Raw genomic sequence first — 23680 nt, 5'->3', positions numbered from 1 at the left:
CCCCTCCTCATCCTCTTACGAAGTTTCGCGAATCCCATCAAAACAAATTCACAAAAGTAAATATCATAAAAATGAATGCCTCGTGGATTTTTGCAAATTTTTAAATAACATTGATCCAAAAACCCCTTCATCCTTCATTTTTTCCCAAAACATTTTTTAAAAAATTTTGTCGTAAAAGAAATCGATTTTTAATTTTTAAAAAAAAATCAAATAAAAAAGTTCATTTCTCGCTTGATATCAGCCCAGTTTCGGGTTTGGTTTGATTTAAGTCCTCTGATCTTGCTCAAGGTTTTTTTGTACGCTCCTCACATTATAGGAATAAAAGAAAATTGCCTTCGTTGACTCTCCAATTGATCTTGAGACAAGTTGCCCCCCCCCTGTTTCAATTGTTTTCAGCAGTTGAAATTTCTCGTCATAATAATACATATTATATGTACATACTAAATTTTTGAATCTTAATTTCGCTGAACTCACTCCCAAGAACTTAATAAACCATCTTTCACGCAATTTCTTCCATTTTCAGGAAATTTGAGGGGCAGTGGGGGCGTTGGGGGGATCGAATCACAAAAATGATTCGATATTCGTTTTCAGAGCTTTCGAAAACGTATAAAATGATACGTCACATGATATTTTTTACATTTTTTTTCACGTTTTCGCCAAAATTTTGGGGTCTCGAACCCCCCTCCCCTCCTCCTCCTCCTCTCAAATTTCGCGAATCCCGTCAAAAAACAAGTTCATAGAAGTAAATATCATAAAAATGAATGCCTCGTGGATTTTTGCAAATTTTTAAATTGTATACATACATTGATCCATAAAATGTATTTTTTTGTTTGAGGGGAGAGGGGGAGTCTTCAGCAGATATTTTGAGAAAAAATTACATCGTCGAAAGATTCAATAAAAAAATGAATGGATTGTTATGATCAGAGCTGGGATTATTTCAATCAGAGAGCTGGAAACACGTATAAATTTTGGTTGCGATAATGATTCATTTCAAAAAATTAATTTTTGGCAAAAATCAAAGATTCCTTCGAAAAAACCAAATGAAGCAAACTTTAAGACATAAAATTCCTCATTTCCAATGAATAATTTTCTCCTGACAAGGAAAGAATCCAAACTCACTGAGGGAAAGTGGATTTTTTGATTTTTGATGATTTTTTTGTAAATCAAATTTGGGCCAAAAACAGAAAAAAAATCAAAACTTTACCAAATTGACCCAGAAATCTGAAAATTGATATGAACCTTATTATCACCACCTCGAATCGATTGAAAACGGTTTGGAACCGTTTAGAGCAGTTCTGGAGCCTCCAGCAGATTTTTGAGAGTTGAAATTTCCATCCAAAAATATATATATAAGACTAGTGAATAGAATGAGACGATTGGAGGTGATTTTAGCCATTTTGGAGCCTCCAGCCATACGTTGGCCATTTCAGTGTCTCAAAAGGTGTCTTGAAAACCGTCTGTCGGGTCTCAAATTAATCCCCTCCCCTCCCCCTCCATAAACAGAAGGCAACTTTAGTGATCAAAAAAGCTCGAAAAAGTAAGCAAAGAACTGACAAAACGCGAGCAACACATTTCATTATTGAAAAAAAATAATAAAAAAATCACGATCACAAATTAAAAAATGTTGATTTTTAATTTTTTTTAAATGGATCACCTTGAAATTTTTTGAAAAACAAAAAATCCAATTTTTGGCGAAATAAAGCGTGATTTTGAACAATATTTTAACCAAGGAAGGAGACTTTTTGGCAGTTCATTGCAAAAAATCGAAACATTTGGACATTTTTCAAAAAAAATTAAGACAAAATTTTTGGGAAAAATGACATTCTAAACAATTTTGTTAAAAAGCGAGAATTTTTCACAATTTTTGCTTAAAAAAACAAAACTTTGACAACTTTTGCAAAAAGCAAGACTTTTTGCCAATTTTTGACAAAAAAACGAGGCTTTTGTATGTACATTTTTTGAAAAAAAAAGTGAAACTCTTCAGCAATTAATTGCCAAAAATATTTTCTAAAAGCCAAAATTTAACGATTTTAGTAAAAATTAGCAATTTTTGGGGATTCAAATAAGAAGAAGTCTCTTTTCTTTTACTGACCTATAATTGACCTGTTTTCTAATGCATCTAACGTACGAAAAATTCGTGCCCAGCCTGGGAATCGAACCCAGGCCCTCCGGATGGGCACGAATTTTTCGTACGTTAGATGCATTAGAAAACAGGTCAATTATAGGTCAGTAAAAGAAAAGAGACTTCTTCTTATTTGAATTATCTCCTGGCCTAAAAGTAATTTCCTTGCAGGTTGCCTACCTGTACTTAGTATAATTTTTGGGGAATTATTGGCACAGAAATTACATTATTTTTTCGTAGTTTATTTCAAAAAGTAAAGAATGTAAAAAATGAAATTTTTTTGTAATTTTTGGCAATTTTTGGCCAAAAGCAAAACTGATAATTTTAGCAAAAAACTAAATTTTTTTGGGAAAAAAATGATGCATATTTTTTTGAAATCTTTGATGAAAATGGAAGATTTTCTTTCAATTTTTCAATTATAAAAGCGAGACCTTTGAGAAATTTTTAGAAAAAAAATTAAGATTTCTTGGTTTTTTTTTTTTTGAGAAAAAGCAACAATTTTTATCAAGAAATAATTGGAGGTTATTTGGTAAATTTTGGTAAATTAGTTTTTTGCTGTATTGAAAATACAGGGTCATTCGAAAAAGACTGTACAACTTCAAACGCGCGTTATAAAACATTAGTGCATTTTAGCGCCGATCTTTTGGCAGCACTGAATTCCTTGAAGAATTTCATTTTTGAAACACTCCCCACAAAGTTAGTTTGGTATAAACGTTCGGCTGCCAGAACAAATTCGTGCACAACTTGCACGATTTGAAATTTGTGAGAAAACAAAGGAATATCTGTGATATGTAGTAGATTGAGGAGTGTTTTGGAAATGATTTTTGCATAGAAATCATAGAATGATGTGCTGCGCAGAACATCACCGATTTTCAAATCGTGCAAGTTGCGCACGAGTATTTTTCAGTCCAACTTTACTGCACTGAACTGATTATCGCGAGCACGTCACCAAAATTCATTTTTTGTTGAATTTTATGGAGAGGGTGTTTATTTTGGGTCTCTCTGGCTTCTTTCCACGCGGACAGTTGAACTTTTTCATAAAATTTTCTTGCCCAGTACCCAAGCTTTTGATTTTCAAAAGTTGCGACATGATAAAAATGACCTTTGTGGAAAAATGTACCATTTTACAAAAAATCGTTCTGGCAGCCGAACGTTTGTACCAAACTAACTTTGTGGGGAGTGTTTCGAAAATAAAATTCTTCAAGGAATTCAGTGCTGCCAAAATATCGGCGCTAAAATGCACTGATGTTTTATAACGCGCGTTTGAAGTTGTACGCAGTTTTTTTTAATGACCCTGTATGAAAAGTAACCGAGTAGAAGCTCTTGCCCATTCAATCGACTCAGCACCTTAAAATTAGGATATGAAGTACATAAATTTCAGCATTCCAAATTCACTAAGTAAAATTTTGTGAATATCTCAGCTCTCGAAAATCTACTGTAAGTTCAAGAACTGCTCGAAATGGCTGGAAATAGTTTTTAATGGATTTGGGATGAAGGGGGAGAGTCAAGAGGTAGGGTTCATACCTCCCTTGTGGGAGATTTTATTTTTGAGAAATTTTTAGTAAAAGTTAGGAACTCTTATTTCTTTCAACTGATTCATTCAAATGACGTGAACCGAATTGGCCACAAAAATGACCTAATTTTTCAGCGAAACTGAATTCCACTCAAAGCTGAAAGTTCTAATGTGTCATTTTTTTAAAAAAATTTCATTGAAAATATGAGATGAACTGTCAATTGATGATTTTTCAATTTTTAAGAAATATGAAAATAATACGATGACTTTTCTCACTCACTGCAGCTTAATATCCCTAAAATATGTTTTTCTGTCAAATTCTAAGAAAATTGTTCCGTCAATTGTGATTTTTTTTATCACATTTTTATTATCATGAAATTGGATGAAATTTGTTTTCGTTTTTCATCGTCAAACATTTTATCGGTTTATAAATTTTTAAGTCGATTATTTTCGGATTTTTACAATTCTCTCGTACAAACAATGATTTTTTTTTTAGAAAACGATGACAAAAATCCCTCCACCTTCACCCATCATATTTTATCACTTACAGAACGTGTCAAACCGACACCTAATCACTATTACTTATGTACAACCACGAGCCACATACTAACATTGATAGAACTATAAAGCTACCTATTACCTTTAGGTATATCTATATAGGCATATACTACAATATTCTTAATAGTGAGACGGGCGGACACGAGCGGCTAGAAAATTATATAGGGGTTTTTATCATAGCAAGACACGTTGATACCTTTAAGGAGAAAGTGCCGGACCATAGAGACGATCGTAAAATAGGCTAATTCATCGCCGATCGTCGTCATATCTCCACAGGTGTTCTTCTGCACCATAAAGCCCGCATCGCACGCATCACTTCTAAGCATGTAGCGCGAACAATATGGCACACGATGACAAAATACCAACCTATAGCTGTACCTATCGTGTACCCTCAGAAAATCATAATCATTTGCATGAACAGAACAAGTCGTCTGCTGTACGTCGTCGTCGTCGTGGTCGTTTTAATATGCCTTGACATTTATCTACATAGGTATACAAAACTGTAACGAGGTGTCATTTTCTTTAGAAAGCTGACTTTTATATTTCGTATAGATTATCAGTCACAAAATTCAGATGGAAATTATTCGAGTTTTTGGCGAGTATTTCGAAAATGGAACCCTCGAGAAAAAATCAATGAAACCTTGAACGATTGCAAATTAAATTTTCTGCAACTCTGGTCCTTAAAATTTCCATCTTCGTTCAGTCTACAAATCGTCTCAAAAGTCTCGATCATACCTTTCTGAAATTTTTTCCAACCAAATCTCGAAGAAAATTCCCCTCAATTCGATCTCAAAACACTGCAAACTACAAACACGTTCCATATTTCAGGATAAAAAAAATCGTTTCCAAATATATCTCATTTAAAACAACAAGGTCGCAATTAGAGCTGCGGTAATACGATCCGTGACGCAGAAAATGTTCAAGATAAGGCGACGTTTCGGGGCAAAAAAATCCTCGTTATCTGCTTGTAATGTCGGCGATAAAAAAAATTTGTCAAATTTACTCATACTTTGCACGACGAGTAAACGTAGGTAGGACGACGCGAGTATGATCTCGAAATCATTAGTAAGCTTTTATCTCTTAATACGTCGAGAAACGAGAAAAAGGGACCGGAAATTTTAAAATAGAATGTGCGATATGAAAGCTTCGCAGAGCGGACGCTGATCTGATGTACGAGTATAATCACGATCGCAATCGTCATGATATCCTATCTCAGTCATAAACGTATGTGGCAGAAAATTTTTTCAAAATCTACATAATATAAGAAGGGTATACCCCATAGACAATAAATTTTTCAACTCTTCGACGATACATAAATTGTCGTGTTAATAACGATTAATTTATCGTACTGTTCTACACTACGACGTGACACGGCGGCAATTGAAGCAAGCTTTCTGAATAAAGTACTTCGCAGTCGCAGATACCTACCTATAGTATAATAGAGGAGTAGATCTATAGGTACATTAAAACAAGCCATTTGAGCGGCAAGATATTACGCGTAGAAATATATCGTGTGTACCTACTCATACTCGTGTTGTATGTAGGTAGAGGTACTATACAAACTACAAAGTAAACATCTGCGGTAATTGTACATTTACCCAGCATAATTAAAAGTTTACTTTCTTTGATACACATACAGGTGTTGTGACAAAGATGTATGTGCATTGTGTATGATGATACCGCGACATCACACTATCATATTATGAGACTACTTAACGTATACAGTCGCAATCGCTCGTGTGGTTGTAGGAGTGTAATTAATCTATACAGAATAGATAGGTACACGTAAATTGTCGTATGTACTTATTGCATCATGCTTCGATACAATTCGTACACCTTTGGGCGTATTGTCTATTTGTCTCCTCCTTCTGATTTTCTTTCTTTCGATATTTTGTGCCATTTGGCGAAAGGTTATTGTACAGGGCCCCCATGGGGAATATCGACAATATTTTTTAGGCTATCAATAGTCACTTTTTTCGAGAAGATTTTCGCTCTGAACTTCACAATCCCCCCTCCCTTTGTTGTACAATTTTGTTTTTCTTAATTTTTTACTCAGTCTTTCTAGTTTACCTCAAAAATTGTTTTTTATGATTCAAAAAAAAATGAAGCACTTAAAACTGCGATTTTTTTTTGTAAAAATAAAGGATCCTACAGAAGAGAACTAAGCAACGATCGGTTTTCAAGCCTAATTGTTCTCTAGGGTGTTCCTATGCCCCCTCACTTTGTTATGATAGCTCATTCCTTCAACACCTGATCTTTTAAAGAATGCTCAAACCATGACACAATATGAATAAAAACTGCTGAAAAAATGCTAAAATTCAATTTTTCGTCTCTGGTGAGGGGTGGGAAGGGGTTGATAACTCGAAACTGTCGAAAAGTATATTTTGGGAACTCTCTGAATGCTCAACGTCAAATTTCAGTCCCATAGGTCAAGCGAAGAAGTGTCTAACAATAACAAGTATAAATAAATAAATGCTGAAGTAGGACTTCGGGGGGGGGGGGGCATTATTTAAAATGTTCCAATTTGAGGAAAGAAAAGGCTTGAAATTCGTTCAAAGCAGAATTTTTTGGAGTCAAAATGTTTCCACTTTCAAAAAAAAAAAAACTGAAAAAAGCGAAAAAAAATTTAAAATTTTGAAAGAATGGAATAAATGAAAAATTACTCTCGGTTTGATATAAGAAAAAAAAAGAACTTAGAAGCCAAAACTTTTTGAGGTCAAAATAATTCCATTAAAAAAAAAAAATAGAAAAAAGAGGTGGAAAATCCAAAAATTTTGAAATAAGAAAATTAATGAAAAATTTCTCTTGGCTTGATTGAAGAAAAAAAAAGAACTTTGGAGCCAAAACTTTTTGAGGTCAAAATGATTCCATTAAAAAAAAAAAAAAAAAAAAGAGGTGGAAAATCCAAAATTTTGAAATATAAGAAAATGAATGAGAATTTTCTCTCGGTTTGATTGAAGGACTCAATTAGCAGTTTTGGCAAAAAAGTTACACTTGTGGCAATTATAGCAAAGAACACGATTTTTAGACAATTTTGGCAAAAACAACACGACTTTTATTCAGCAAGTTTGAAATTAAAGCAGAACCAACTGAGGCAAAAATCGATACTTTTTGGATATTTTAGCATCAAAATAGCGAGAATTCTCGAAGAATTTTGGCAAAAATTGGAATTTTTCAACAACGTTGGCACAAAATTAGACTTTTTGACAATTCTAACCGAAAGTTTGATCTTTTTCGGGAATTTTGTAGAAAAACAATATTTTTTAAGGAAGAGGAGGGTGGGGGGAGCTCTTTAAAAAAATGAGCGCGTGCGGCGTGAAAACTGCCACCATTTTTGGTCTCAGCGTGAAATTTTAACCTATTTTGATAGGTCACACTTCTAGTTTTGGAAATGAAAATCAAAAGTTAGATTTTCAGAGGCTATCAAGACTTTTTGAACATTTTTTTTTTCGAAAATTGCGACTCGTCGACTATTTTCAACAGAAAATAGGACTTTATTGACAATTTTTGAAGAAATTAGGGCTAATGACAATTTTGGCAAAATGGGACTTTCTGAACATTTTTACCAAAAATGGACATTTTTCCGCAATTTTGGTCAAAACGTGAATTTTTTGGCATTTTTTGGTATTTAAAAAAAAAACTCATCAGACAATTTCGGTTAAAACAAAAAATAAAAAATCGAAAATAGACATTTTTTTGGCAATTTTGGCAAAGAAAATTTTTTTGGCAAAAATCAAGACCTTTTTAGAATTTTGCCAAAAAAATTAGGACTCTTTGTTAATTTTACTAAAAAATGGAACTTTCTGAGAATTCTGGCAAAAATTAGGACTTGTCTTGGAATTTGAGCAAAACGACAGAACTTTCTGACAATTTTGATTATAATTTTGGCAACGAAAATCAGAGGACCTGTCAGGCCATTTTGGCATAAAAAAACATGACTTGTATTTTCGTCAGTTTTGAGGGAAAAAAACAAAAAAAAAACAGAACTTTTTGAGACTGTTAAGGCAAAAAAATCGATTTTTTGATATTTTGGCGGGAAAAAATATCAACTTCTTAGGAAAGTTTCAAAAAATTGAAACTTTAACCAATTCTAACAAAATCAGGATTTTTTTTGACAATTTTTGCAATTAACAGTACTTTTAGGCAATTTGGTCAAAAAATACAGGATTTTTTGAAGATTTTGGCAAAAATTTAAACTTACCCTATTGATAATTTTCAACAAATAATGCGATTTTTTGAAAATTTAGGCAAAAAACAAAAAGCAGAACTTTTTTGTTCATATTTTTACCAAAAAAATAAGACTTTTCACAATAATTCTCCCAAAAAATAAAATGTTTTGAAGAACATTTTTACAAAAAAAAACACATAAGACTTTCAATCAATCAATCAATATTTATTTATTTCTAAAAATATTTCGAAATTATAAAACATCCCCCCCCTCTCTAAAAAAATGAAAAAATAAAACAAAATAGAGAAAAAAGGTTTGGATAAGTTGAGGCAAAAATTGATACTTTTTGGGTGTACCTTAGTATTGACAAAAAAACAGAAATTTCTTAGCTATTTGGGTAAAAAATTCAACTTTTTTGAAAATTTTGATCTAAAAATGGAACTTTTAAATAATTTTAACAAAAAGAAAAACAAGAACTTTTTTGGATTTTTTTTCAAAAAACGATTTTCTACAAATTTCAGCAAATAAAAAACGTGCAATAAATTTGAATGAAAATTTGGAGGAGTGGGAAGGGGGGGGGTCTTACAAATAATCGAGAAAAAAAATGAATAAAATGTCAAACATTTGGACATTTTTTTGATAAAAGTTGAGGATTTTAGATTTTCATTTCTTATAAATTGAACAATGTAGACCCACAAATTTCTTTTTTCAAACCAATCACTAAATATCCCCCTCCCCTCCCCTCCACTCTCCTCCCCTCCCTGATAAAGAAAAATTTCAAATGCTAAAATTCGTTTCATGAAAAAAAATTCTCAAAATTTTGTTCCAGAATTGCATATTTAAAAAAAAAAAACTGGACGAATTTTGGTAATAATTTGAATTGTTCAGAGATTAAAACATCCACTCGTTCCTCCCTCCCTCCCTCCCTTCCTCCCTCATCCATAAATAACACCTACTTATATTTTTTCATGAATCGATTATCTATGTACTTTTTTAAAATAATTTTTTTCACCATTTTCACTTGAAATTTTTTCTATTTCTTTTTACAGAGAATTTTATTACATTCAAATGGAAAAATACGCCAGACAGGCGATCAGCGAAGGGATCAAGAATGCTGATGATCTGCATGTCAGCATCGATTGTGATATTTACAGAGTACTGAATCTTCACTATAATAGGAATAATCATATCGAGGTAATGCATTTTCATCTTTATCCTTCATCATCCCCTGCCAGCCAGCATAAAATTTCAAATTGGCATGAGTAATTTTTTTCCAAAAAAAAAAAAAAAAAAATACTTAACAATCGTATTTGATTTCTGTTCAGGTACCAACCAACTTCAGATATGTAGTGGAGCAAACGCTACGCGAATTTTTCAAAGCTATCCAGACTGGCAAAGACCAAGAGCAGTCGTGGAAGAAATCCATTTACAAAGTGATCTCCCGATTAGACGATCCAGTGCCGGAGAATTTCAAAACTCCGCATTTTTTAGAACAGCTAGAATGACTAGAGTGATAGGGATGAATTTATAATTGTAAAAAATTATCACGTGTTTATGCTTCTATAAATATTATTGTGTATATAATGTTACCAAGGTATCGTTCCCTTCTGCCATTCTTTCGTACGTACGTAATTTTTTTTTTTTCGTATTGAATATTGAAATATTCTTATATGTATGTAGTATGTATCAGTACAGAATTTTTTATCGTCGTCATCTTCATCATCTGAACGAAGAACACCTTCGAGATGTTATGATTTTTTGTTACGATGTGTGTGTTGTGGCTTTCTATGTGCCTGATTATTTAAAGTATATTTTTTTTCTCATGTTACCCATTGATGAAAGTGAAAGCGTTTGGAACGCTTTTTAAAATTTATTAAGTTTTTTTTTTCTTTGAGTATTGCGAAGATGATATTTTTTTTCTCGACATTTGCCACATAAACATGATGTAATCGGGTCTTATAACTTGAAATTGCACTTCAGTTGACTTTTTATTTACCTACCTATCTATTTTTTTTAATAGGTAGTTGACAGATTAAAAATTATTAGATTAATGTATTTTTTTAGTATTCGAGATTCAAATTACTGCACTGGTGGCTCGAAATGTTTCGTGTGAGGTGATTTTCAATATAAACTGGAAACAGTTTTCATTTGAAAAATTATAATCATCTCATATGAAGATGAAGAAACCAGTCCACTAATTTGAAATCACATTTAATTTGATTTTGTTCTCATTTCGATGATTTTTTTTCGAATAATGTTTCGAAGCATCTTAAAACGCTCTGTGTTTTCTTCGAAGCATTATTCGATACAAATCATTCGATTCATTACCCCCTTACGTTCGCCTACTGCCCTTAAATGAATACAGAATTCACCCCAAAGTTTTTTTATTCGTCTCTGAAGTGCAAAAAATCAAATAGATACACAAAACACAGGTTCCAAAACAATAAAAAAATATTCCTAAATCTAGTATTAAATCAAATAAGTACTGATATATGAATCTTGTGAGTACAACTTGCTGTTACATTTCGCCTTCGATGAACTTTCCTCATATAAATAGATTATTCTGTTAATTATTGTTCGGTTCTCGCGTTACTTTTTTTTCTCTTGTACCATAATGTATGTTTTATAAAACGAATTTTTTGCTGTAAATATCGATGTACTATATTTTTTTGTTATTAATCTGTATAATTGTTTTTCTTTTCCCTTCGGAATGTAAAAAAATGAAATAACGCTGTATAGTTTGAAACATATTCCTATAAGCTAGTCTCGCGAATTCTTAAAATTTAAAATATGAAATTCGTAAGTTCCTTAATTTAAATCGTGTTTTTCCTCCCATGTAATAGAAAAATCACTCCTAAAGTAAGAAAAAATCGATGAAAAATCCTCTCAGTCTCAGCTGAATCATTCTAACGTTATGATTTTTTTTTTTTTTTTGGTTTATTTCTCTCTGCGGCTTTATTATATATTTATCTAGAAGTTTTTAGTTATTATTTATTATTTTTTTTTGTTTAGCTGAAAAAAAATCATTCACTAGCACGTTTATTTATTTTGATTTTTTTTTTCGGTTGCATTATTTTATAGAGTATAATGTGAAATGAAAGAAAGAAGCTTTTAGTTTAAAATCTATTTTTATCTGATTTACCACGATAATTTTTAGTTAATTTAGCTGTTTTTATTTTGTTCACATTAATTCACGTTTTATTTTTAATTTTTAACGACACTTGCGCAATTATTATTTTTGGTGTGGTGAGTTTTCCTAGTCATATACAAATAAATATAGCTGAGAATTTTGCTTTTTTTTACGCTGTTGTGTTTTATTTTGCTGGCTTTTTTCACCGTAGTTTGGTTGATTCTGATCTACAAATAATATGATGCTTTGAATCGAAATACGCTACCGAGAAGGGGTAAATATTGGATCTGATCGAGTCAGATCTGATTTGATGAGATCCAATCATTTTCCTCTGAGATGTTTTTACAATGCTATATGATTTTATTGGAGAAAACAAAACCTAATCAGCTACCTATAAGATGCTGAAAAAACTAAAAAGTACTCAACTGTACTTGAAATTGAAATGCTTTCAAATAGCGATTACGAGACCACAATATAAAAATCAAAGTCACCTTTCACATTTGATTAGGTGAACTATTCATTTAAAATCAAATAATGATTGCTTCCTGCCTTCATATCTACGCCAATGACTGATTTGTTCATTACAAGATACCCATATTAGTGAAATTTTCTCAGTTAAGAGATTCCAAATATGAGATTACGAAATGCTTTTGATAAAAAGTTCACTAATGACGAATATTTTCAATTTAAAAATAAAGCCTACCCTACTCTGGAGAAGGTCCAGAGCTATTCGCACGACGAAATTAATACAATATTGGAGAAAATAGACGATTATCGCCTCAATATGCAATTTTTTTCCACGAGTAGTTGTTTTCTTTTTTTTTTAATTTTAATAAACGAGGTGTTTTTTAAATAGATAATTTAACACGTTGGATAGTTATACTACCTACGTGACATCAATAGACTGTATTACAATTTTTTTATCAATTTTTTTCGTTTGTTATTTATAATTCGTTTTCGTTTCCCAATTATTTTTCCCTTCGTATAAGTTGCCTGTTTTTTTTTTTTTTTTTTTTTTTTTTTTGAGAATTTGATTAATTTTTCGCACCGCAAGGTGCTGACTGGTGATTGATTTTGCGCGAAACCTGCGGGTGGCGAAGATGTTCGAATTTTTAAAATGTATCATAAGTGCAATAATTATTCGCCTAGGTTAATATATTTTTTATTACGTTGTAATTCGGCAGAGTATCGATTAGGTAGTGTTTTTTAAAATTTTTAAAACAATATTTTTTTAGGGTAAATTTATGAAATTGATAATTAACGTACTTTCGTTCCACGAATAGTAATTTGAATTTTATTCGGAATTTTATTTTTTTTTGAGAAAAACTCGATGTAAAATCTTTAATTTAAAAAGTATTTGTTTTTAAATCTCAATTCTTTAAGGTGTCCATGTCCTGTGTAGGGAAAAACAGGGAAAATTGAGGGAATTTCAGATTTCTGGAAACATCTTGAAATATTGCAATTTTCATTCTAAAATCAGGAAATTTTATAAATGAAATCAATTCTATTCAATTCAAAAATATTCTAGAAGTTTCTTTTTGCAAAATTATTTGCTCTCAATAGAAAAAATACAGTAATACGACCCTCCTTCACCCCACCAAATCAGGGCAAGTCGAGTTTTGGTTTTCAATTCTTTCATGTAAAAAAAAAAAAAAAAAAAAAAAAATGTAAAAAAAAGTTAATTTACATATTTCTGGAATGTTTTTGAGTTCTTAAAATTTAAAATTAAATTATCATAAAATTTGAGAATATTTTCACAACTAAGTAATCTTTGCTTTTTTTCGTGTGGTTCCAAAAAAGAATGGTCAGCTCGGTCCTCAGTCATTCCATCTGAAGTCCAACAAGGTTAGACACCATGTTTTTCAATTTTACACAAATTTTCTTCATTTTGTCATCATTTATGAATGATTTTTATTTTCAAGGTTCGCTTTTTTAACTCCCCCCCCCCAATTTTTAGATTTTATGAGAAATCTCAATTTTCTATCTTCCTACAGTAAAGCGAAGTCTAGGCAGGTGGGAACCCTCCTCCCTTCGAGTTGAAATCAAAAAAATGAAAAATTAATTCATTCAAAAATTTTCTAGTTCTGCCTCAGAATTTTCCTAAATAATCCCCCTTAAAAAAAGGGGGAAAAACAACTTCCTTGGTCCCTCAAATGGATTAAATAAAATCAAAAAAAGATAAAAAATTCATGTCTGCTAATATTCTTCAATCTGATTTTCAAAAAATCCTATTTCGAGACCCTCCCCCCCTCCTTTTGGCCTCTGAAACATTGAATTTTATAAAAAATTAAGTAACATTTTTTGATTTTTCTTTTTTTCCTTTTCATTTAGGGAGTTTAAATTCTACTTTTTGATTATTGGTGGGGAGAGAGGTGTCAAAAATATTTAAAATAGTATTTTATAATGTAAAATAGCAAAAAATACACCAAATTCAGTGATTATAGGTTTATAATTTTAAAATATCAAAAAGTTTTGAATTTTTATAATTTTTTTTTGAAATACTTAGCTATAATCTTACCTTTTCATCATGTGAGAGGGGGTGGGAGAGAGGGTCAGAAGTTGGAACTAGAAAATTAAATTTTTCTGATGAACTAAATTCATGATGAATTAGAATTTTGAAAAATAAAAATATGAAATTTTTTAATTCTTTTCATTTTCTTAAGAGGTTCAAATTCCATTTTTTTCATTATTTGGAAGGGAGGGGGAGGGGGAGGGGTGTCAGAATCATTTTATAGTAAATTTTTCATCTATTGGGGGGAGGGGTAGAAACATAAAATAATGTTTTTCTGATGAAAAGTAAACCAAATTCTGGGACTAATATTTTAAAAAATTCCAATTTTTAATTTTAATTTTTTTAAACTTTTTAAACTTTTGTTGAGGAGGTTTTAAGTTTACTATTTGGTCATGTGGAAGAGGGAGGGGGGAGGTCAAAGCTGTTAAATAGTGTCTTTTTGATAGAAAAAAAAAACAACAAAAAAACCAAAGATAAAACAGATCAAATCTAGAGATTGAAAAATAAAATAAAACAATTTGTGAGAGAGCAGGGGGGAGGGGAAGGTAAGAACTTTTAAATAGAATTTTTTTTAATGAAAAAATATACTATATAATATCAAGGATTAGAATTTTTTTTAAATAAAAAAATGAATTTTTTAATGTTTCTTTTTTTAAGAAAAGGTCCGAATTCCATTTTTTAAAGAATAAATCGAACCCCAAATTGATTTTATCAACGACTTTCGATCTCATTTTGATCGATCATGTTCACAGGAAATCAATTTTACCCTTCTGAATAGACTTTACGATCACAAATCGATCATGATCGAAGATAATTTAATATTGATAATTGATCAATTTGTGAATTTTTGATTTCATAATGATCGATTATGTTTGAAATGAAAAATCAATTCTAGTTTCAAATAAATCATAAATTGATCTTATATCAGTCTCAAAAAATGGACTTCCGGATCAAAATTCGATTTAGTGTAAGTTAAAAATTTCCTGTTTTTTTTTTCAAATTCCACTTTTTTATTTGTACATAAAAGAGTCTGAACTATTAAATAGAACCTACTTTTCTGGTGAAATCGACCAAATCCAATGACTGTAATGTAAAATCCTAAAAATTTCTCTTTTTAAAAATGTTTTTAAAAATCATTTTTAAAAAATTTGGAGAGGGGGGTTTCTTAGTTCTCAACACGATTTATTTACATCGTACTGATAGGCTGTCCAGAGTACTTTTTTTGAAAAACCAAAACTTTGGGATATAGGAGTAAGTAACAAAATTGTGAATTATTTTCTCAAGTATAAAAGAACCAGTTTAGGGAGAGGTGGGGGCGTCCCCCCCCCATTTAAAACAACTAACGAGAAAATCAGACAATTTTTGAAAAAATTAAAAAAAATTATTCCAAGAACTTGGGTACGTAAAAATTCAAAATTCGAAATAACTTATTTTTCTGAAGCTTGAAACACTGGACACCTTGTAAAAGAAGTTCAATAAAATTCATCTCATGATGCATACCTCCATGTATGTATAATAAATAATTATTTCAAAAGGATTCGAAATCAAAACCCACTAAATCGAGTTCATCATATTTCTAAATTTCAACACTAAAATTAATTTTTTAAAAACAAATGAAAAATAAAAAAAATCTTACAACAAATTCTATTATATTGATCTCTGTTCTCTGCCGAATTACACACTGTGTACGTTCAAGTTTGTTTTATTTAATTTATCTTTTTGTTTTCGATTTATTTTGTTTTCACTGTTAAGTTTATTACAATCGCCTTAGTCAAATTGTCCCAAACATAGTTTTTATTTGAATGTTTTTAAGAATATAAGTGTACCTAATGTTAACGACGATTTATTTTATAAGAATAAAAAAATCCCTTTCCCACTCTTAACGTACGTAACTCTATCTACATATTTGAATTAATCTATCTGCCAGTACATAATATAAATGAAGAGCTCTATTCCAAAGTGGGTTAAGTCATTTTGAAAAAATGCACGTTTTAAGGAGATTTTTACTTCAAAAGTAAGTTAAGTCATCGATTTTTCAAAGTGATTTTTTCAACAAGCAATTCTTCTATGTCCAAAGAAAGGAAATGTGCACTGACCTCTCAAAACAGAACAAATTTTAGCAACAAAAATCTTAAATGCATTTTTTGGTGAAAAAAATGACTTAACCCACTTTGGAATAGAGCTCTTCAAATGTTGATAGATATCGAAGGATTCATATAATTTCGTTGTTGTTTGTTTTAAATTTATATACTTTATAAATACCTACGAGTACGTTTAAATTACTATGCTACAATTTTTTTTTCTCTTTTTTCTATAACGTTAATACTTTACATAATTTTCTGTAATTTTAGAATCGGGCTCTCACTAAAGAAGAAACAAATCTCGCGCTGGTCGTTTACAATTTAAGAAAAAAATAATATTTTTAATGTGACATAATATTATTTTATTTTTAATACTTTTCACAATCTGTATTTATTTATTTATTCAATTTTTTTTACACAAAAACATGTATATTCGAAATTTTATTAAAAATTGTTAAAGAATATCGTTGCAAGTGATTAATTTTGTTGTGTGTTATTCTGCGTTTGGTTTTGAAACCGATTTATGAGCGATGGTTATTCGTTTAGATAAGGTTGTTTTTGATATACGAGTATATCTACTACGAAGAATACCTATCTCTAGTGAAAATAAATAAATAGGTGGAAGTCTAAGCTTCATTATACTTTTTCACTTCAACTACACACCAACCTCATTCAATCTCATCACTTCGAATAAATATTATCAGAATTGAACTGAAATATCCGAAAATTATAATCACAAGAAATTATTCTTATTTACTTTTTTTTAGAAAAAATTAATCAGTATTTAGTTTAGGCAGAGATACTAATGGTGAATTACGAAGAGAATTAGCAATTACCCATAACGAAGAACTTCGTGATAACGTACATAGTATGTACGTAGAGATACCTCTACCCTTACAGTAAGTGTTGGAAAAAATAAAATAAATTAAAAACCCAATCGAACGATTTGATAACAATATTTGATTAATTACAGCTACTTCCATTTAACTGCTGTTTCTCATAAACTAGCTCATTTTCGAGCAATTATTTCGTTAATTACCACGTCACGTAGCCAGATTTTCATAAAGGAAACTAAAAACGTTGGATTACAAATGATAATTAGAATCGAAAGTCCAAACCTCGATATCTCAGTAATATTCACTCGTTTCTTGGCCGTCGTTGATGTAAACCGTTGTTTTCTGTTTTCGGTAAATTTTCTATTGGGCGTTGGCCTCCGATTTATATTGATCGAATTGTTGAATTTTGAATATGATTTCTTCGATATGTTAATTTCGATTTAAATGCAATGTGATTCATCGAACGTGAATTGACTGTATATTTTCGCGAATCCATTGAAAAATGATTTTAAAGTTCATCGTCCTTTGACCTCCGAGATGGCCCTGAAAGTGCCAGCTTCCAGAAGGTGACCAGGAGGTCACCATCGTGAACATGAAGATAAACGTACGATGAGCTGATGTCTTGTAAGATATTTGTATTTAGAAATATTCCATAAAAAGACTCAATGCACCTGCCTAATCAGATGTGAAATACCGAATAAGCTCAAGCAAGAGCTGAAAACAAGTTCGATCTACGAGATGCCCATTGCATGGTTTCCATTTCAAAAAATCAAAATCAGCCAGATGATCGTTTTGAACGAGATTTAGCTAAAATTCAAGAGTTGAGCACGTTGATTCAGACCTACAGGGCCGTATTTACGTATAGGCAGTATAGGCAGCTGCCTAGGGCGGCAAATTTTAGGGGGCGGCAGATTTTTACTTTTGAAAAAAAAATAAATCGTATGAATTTGGCAAAAAGTACCAACGAAAATGTACAGATTTCTCAATTTTTACTTTATAAAACATGCAAAAATAGACGTTTTTTCGTTTCTTGAACCCATTTTTTCAAAAAAATTTTCGCTCTCGCTTCGCTCGAGCAGTAATTCTATCTTTCTTCTTTTACAATTATCTCACACCTCGAAAGGTTCCCAGATAATTACCTCTAATTTGGAGTTTTCATGCTTAAAAATTTGGTTTTTCACGCGGTCAAAGTCAAGAAACATGTGTTTTTAAAGGTTTTTTTAGCGTACGGAAACGTGCGGATTTCATTTTTCATAAAAAATACGGATTTAAAATAGACTTTTTGGCTGCCAGCACTTCATAAAAAATAATAAACAAATGCAAGGTTTCTGATATTTAATTACGTAGATATTGATATCAGTGCCGGTTTTAAGGGGGGGATTTGGGTGATAATCCCCCCCCAGAGGCCAATTTTTTTGGAAAAAATTTTGATACTATAAAGTGGGAATTTTCTAAGAATTTTTGCGCTCTTGTTTCACTGAGATGGATGCCGATTACAAACTGATGTACATTTTTTTTCATCTTTTTTGAGAAGACGAAGCCTTTTGTTTTCTTCTCAAGCCCACATCATAGGTATATTCGTACACAATTTACTTTAATAATACTTTGCAGGCAAATTTAAGTCATTGAGGTCTCCCCTTTTTAAAAATTAAATAAATAAATGACATATTTATTCAGTGGTGTGGCCAGGGAGTGAAGGGGCCATTGTTCTCCCTTGCGAACGAAAATTTGAAATAAAACTTGAAAAAGTGAACTTTTTTTTTTTTGTTGTTTGGACCCATTTTTTCTAAAAATTTTCGCTCTCGCTTCGCTCGAGCAGTAATTTTACCTTCATTTTCATAATATAATCACCACACATCACGATAGGTTTCCAGAAACTGACTCCTAATTTCAATTTTTCATGCATAAAAATCTGGTTTTGCCTCCTCCTTGAGGAAATTCTGACTATTCCACTGTATTTATTTGATTTCTGCTCTCAAAGAAGCTTAATTTTACCCCCCCCCCTCCCCCAAAAAAATGAGACGGCAAAATTGTTTGGTTCTGATCCAATTATCCCTCTCCAAGGAAAAATCCTGGCACCGGTACTGATTGATATTGTATACATCAGTTACGTTTTATATATGTTGATTAAAAATTGCATTATGGGTGGACATAAATTTTCACACAAACCAAAAAAATTGGGTGGAGGGAGGGGCGGCAAATTTTGTTCTGCCTAGGGCGGCCTAATGTTAAATCCGGCCCTGCAGACCTACATCGTTTCCAGTGAACTTTTGGTTTCCATTTAACGCTTCTACGAAGAGTACGAGTATGAAAATATTAAATTCATTATCTACCCTTTGATGAGGGTTATAACTTACTATATTATAAGATAGATATGTGTATATTACAACAAAGTTGATTAAGCAACACCTAAGCAACAATATTTTAGCAAAATATATTCAGTCATAGTAGGTAGGCTACAAATCAACCTTATTGAGTTGGAAATTTGAATTATGTTGTAAGAAATACTGGGGAAAAAAAGAAGAAAAAATGAAATCATTTAAATTTACTGAAAAGTACTGAAAGATCAGTACCTAAAATTTGTATGAAAAATTCGTGAAAACCCTTAAATTTCCAGCAATTCAGAAATTAGAGATACAAACACAATTGAATTCTCTGGGTGAATTTCAACGATTTTAAAAAATATTAAAAAACAAAACTGAGGCAAGCTTGAATTATTTTACAAATCAGTTTTTTTATAAAGCGAAAACAAATCTGACACCTAGAACACAACTTTCAACAATGAAGATCATTTTTTTTTAATTTATTCAAAAACCATCCAGTAGTGAATATTACTTACTATACCTTAAAAGACACGTTTATGAGTACGTTGTACTTACTTTGATTTTTATAACTAGATTTGCTTAATTGAATTTTTTGTAAGCCGAAGTCGAAAAAAAATTCATGCAAATTTTGATTTCTTGTAATAATTTTCAACAAACATGAAAGAATTTCCATCTTAGAGACTAATTTCAGGACAAAATCGTGTGAACAGACTATTTCAGACTTCAAGGACGAGTTTATGGGGGTACATTGAAGAATAATGTGTCGGAGAACCGACTGAGCTATTCGGAAAAGCTAAAAATGAACAGAACTGAAAAATTTCACGACAAACGCTTCGAAAAGTATTTCAATACCTATTGAAGTGCGCTTCAACGTGTAAAACTTCACTGACAGGGACTTATTTTAAACATTTGCTTTAGTTTTAGAATAGTTTTTCGAAATTTAAAATAAATGTTGAACGATTTAGATTTTTTGGGTTGCTTTTTAAATGGGACATACTTACTGTATTGTATGTACGTAAAAATAAAAAATAGAAAAAAAGTAACAAGGAAAAATAAAAGTTAGGTACTTATAGGTATGATTTAGAATATTTTTAACCAAAAAAAGTGTGCTTTGTTATCAACTTTCAAAAAAAAAAATCCCCACGGTCATCTCCAATAATTTCAAAAAGAAAAAAATTTAATGCAAAATAATTGTGAAAACTGTTACAGTTAAAATGTGTTTTAAAATATTTTTAAATCAAATTATAAAAAAAATCTGAGCAAGATAATTTTAAAAAACAAAAAATTTGAAACTGAAACCAAAACTCCTTGATTTTGTAAAAATAAATTACTGCAGGCAGTCACTTGAATTTCAACCCCCCCCCCCAAATAATTTAAACAAAAAATTTCAAAGAAAAAGCTGACATTGAAACAAAAAAAAATATTATCGTATTAATATGTACATAATACCTACTTAGTTAGGTATTACATACTGAAATAATGTTTTACCTAAATTTCAATTTAAAAATGAAAAAAAGTAAGTAAGTAACCGTTAAGGAAAACATTATTTTTATTTTTTTTTAATTTTGTTATTCTAACACGATGAATAACTTTTGTTTAAAAAAATATTACATTTAAAATTGTTTAAAAACGATTAAAATTGTATCAGTAATTTATTTATTTTTAACCAAATTTTTTCAACATATATTTTAAAAATTCTAAATGGGTATAGGTAATGATTTAAAAAAAACTCTCTCTTCATTCCTGACAACCCCTCCGAAATAGACAAATTTATTACTCTAATTAAAAAACACAACCTAACAAATTCAATATAAACCCTCTGACGTAGGGTGCGACAATCTAGTAATTATAAACATCCTCCCCCCCCCCCAAATAAACTTTTAAAATAAAATTGAAATTTTGATGGATCAAAATATTAACAAAATATAAATAATATAGATTTTGAATGAGTATAGTTACATTAAAAAAAAAATTACTTACATTTTACAAAACAGGAATGTTTTCCTAATCAACAGAAGTATATACATAAAAAAAAGTTAGGTACCTTACCTACTTGCATTTTACAAAACAGACATACTTATTTAGTCAGGTCTCAATTTGACAAAAAAAAGCTCCCGCTCGCGATTCATGCTAAAAGCAATTTTATGATTGATTCTTGTTCTACACACTAAAGCGAATAAATTTAGCTTGTATGCCTATTTTTCCCCCTCCCCCTTTTCCGAGGGTCCACCCCCCAACATTTGAAATTCGTGTATCTCCCAATCTATGGGTTGTACAAAAAAAATTATGGAACAAAAATTGTTCCTTGACATCAGATCTTTAATTTGAGTTCATCAAAATTTGTTTTGGAGCAACCCTTCCCCCTCAAATTTTGTAAATACCCCTCATGAAAACATCAATATTACGTTTTTCACATTTTTAATGAAAAGTTTCAAAGTTGAAGAAAAATCTGTAATTGCTAACAAAAAGTGTTCAGAATTGAATTTCTTTTCCAACGAATTAAATTAAGACCATTTTCCACCCCCCCTCCCCGCCACCAGGGTGATCCCACCTCCCCCGGTTACAAATACCACACAAGAAGGGAAAAAATCCAACGCAAGTTGTTTCGGGTTGAAATTTGCATGGTAGGTGGGTATCATCAAGAGACTTACGCGTGTAAAGTTTTGGACCTCCAGACCCAGGGTCTTTTTGAAAAACCTCCCCTTTTCTGAAATTACAGTAAAAATAATAAAATGAGAATTTTGAGAAAAGTAACCATTAAGGAGTAGGGTGTCGTTTTCGCATGATTCGATACCGCTGAGTATGAATATGACGTCAGATTTTCTGCTACATTCATCTAACCCCCTCCAGAGCCCCCAGACCCCCACCACAAATTTTACCAGTTTTGAAAAGAATTACCTACTTTGGTGATTGGTGATATTGGTATCGTTTTCATATGATTCGAACCCCCTGAGCACAAATATTGCGTCAGATTTTGTTTTATACTCATACAGCCCCTCCAGAGCCTCAGCCCCCCTCAATTTTCACTTTTCTTGAAATATGGCTACTTTTATAATAGGGGTCAAAAATACATCCAATAATTGTGTTTAAAGAATTGTGCCTACCAGTTGAAAATTTTCAGCGTGGAATGTTTTGGACCCCCAGACCCCTCCCCTTTCGAGAAACCTCCCCTTTTCAGAAATTACAATAAAAATAATTTTCTCAAACCCATGTGAACTCATTTTTTCAATTTTTTAGTATGTGGTAGACATTCATAAGTGGTATCCTCATCCCATGAACATTTTTAACCCCCTCCCCTCAAATTTACCCCTCAAATGGCGTTTTATATGCATTTTAATAATGAAAATTGAGGGGGGGCTGAGGCTCTGGAGGGGCTGTATGAGTGTAAAACAAAATCTGACGCAATATTTGTGCTCAGGGGGTTCGAATTATATGAAAACGATACCAATATCACCAATCACCAAAGTAGGTAATTCTTTTCAAAACTGGTAAAATTTGTGGTGGGGGTCTGGGGGCTCTGGAGGGGGTTAGATGAATGTAGCAGAAAATCTGACGTCATATTCATACTCAGCGGTATCGAATCATGCGAAAACGACACCCTACTCCTTAATGGTTACTTTTCTCAAAATTCTCATTTTATTATTTTTACTGTAATTTCAGAAAAGGGGAGGTTTTTCAAAAAGACCCTGGGTCTGGAGGTCCAAAACTTTACACGCGTAAGTCTCTTGATGATACCCACCTACCATGCAAATTTCAACCCGAAACAACTTGCGTTGGATTTTTTCCCTTCTTGTGTGGTATTTGTAACCGGGGGAGGTGGAATCACCCTGGTGGCGGGGAGGGGGGTGGAAAATGGTCTTAATTTAATTCGTTGGAAAAGAAATTCAATTCTGAACACTTTTTGTTAGCAATTACAGATTTTTCTTCAACTTTGAAACTTTTCATTAAAAATGTGAAAAACGTAATATTGATGTTTTCATGAGGGGTATTTACAAAATTTGAGGGGGAAGGGTTGCTCCAAAACAAATTTTGATGAACTCAAATTAAAGATCTGATGTCAAGGAACAATTTTTGTTCCATAATTTTTTTTGTACAACCCATAGATTGGGAGATACACGAATTTCAAATGTTGGGGGGTGGACCCTCGGAAAAGGGGGAGGGGGAAAAATAGGCATACAAGCTAAATTTATTCGCTTTAGTGTGTAGAACAAGAATCAATCATAAAATTGCTTTTAGCACGAATAGCGAGCGGATATGCAATTGAGACCTGACTAATTTGCCAATGTTTTTATGATGACACGAATCTGTAACACTCTTTTTGCAAAAACAAATTCATGATATGACGTAATAGGTAAGTAGTATACTATGGCACATTATACCTACCTAATAAAATGTCATATAAAAGAGTATGACTGTTTTCTTATGCGACATTATCT

The 23680-nt window shown here is 31.5% G+C and overlaps 1 protein-coding gene across 2 annotated transcripts in view; it reads left to right on the top strand.

Moving 5' to 3' along the window:
• LOC135846002 (homeobox protein prospero-like) overlaps positions 1–11653 on the top strand; it is a 126547-nt gene extending 114894 nt beyond the window's left edge. For both annotated transcript variants that reach the window (XM_065364923.1, XM_065364922.1), the window contains exons 4-5: positions 9411–9555; positions 9687–11653. In XM_065364923.1, coding sequence (XP_065220995.1) covers positions 9411–9555; positions 9687–9866 — 325 coding nt within the window. In that variant the 3' untranslated portion in view covers positions 9867–11653. The remainder of the gene's footprint in view (positions 1–9410; positions 9556–9686) is intronic.
• The last annotated feature ends 12027 nt before the right edge of the window (positions 11654–23680 follow it).

This window comes from Planococcus citri, chromosome 4 (assembly GCF_950023065.1).
Source record: "Planococcus citri chromosome 4, ihPlaCitr1.1, whole genome shotgun sequence".
In the NCBI taxonomy this organism is placed as follows: Eukaryota; Metazoa; Arthropoda; class Insecta; order Hemiptera; family Pseudococcidae; genus Planococcus; species Planococcus citri.
The sequence above is the reverse complement of the archived record's forward strand: the minus strand, read 5'-3'. Positions and strand labels throughout refer to the sequence as shown.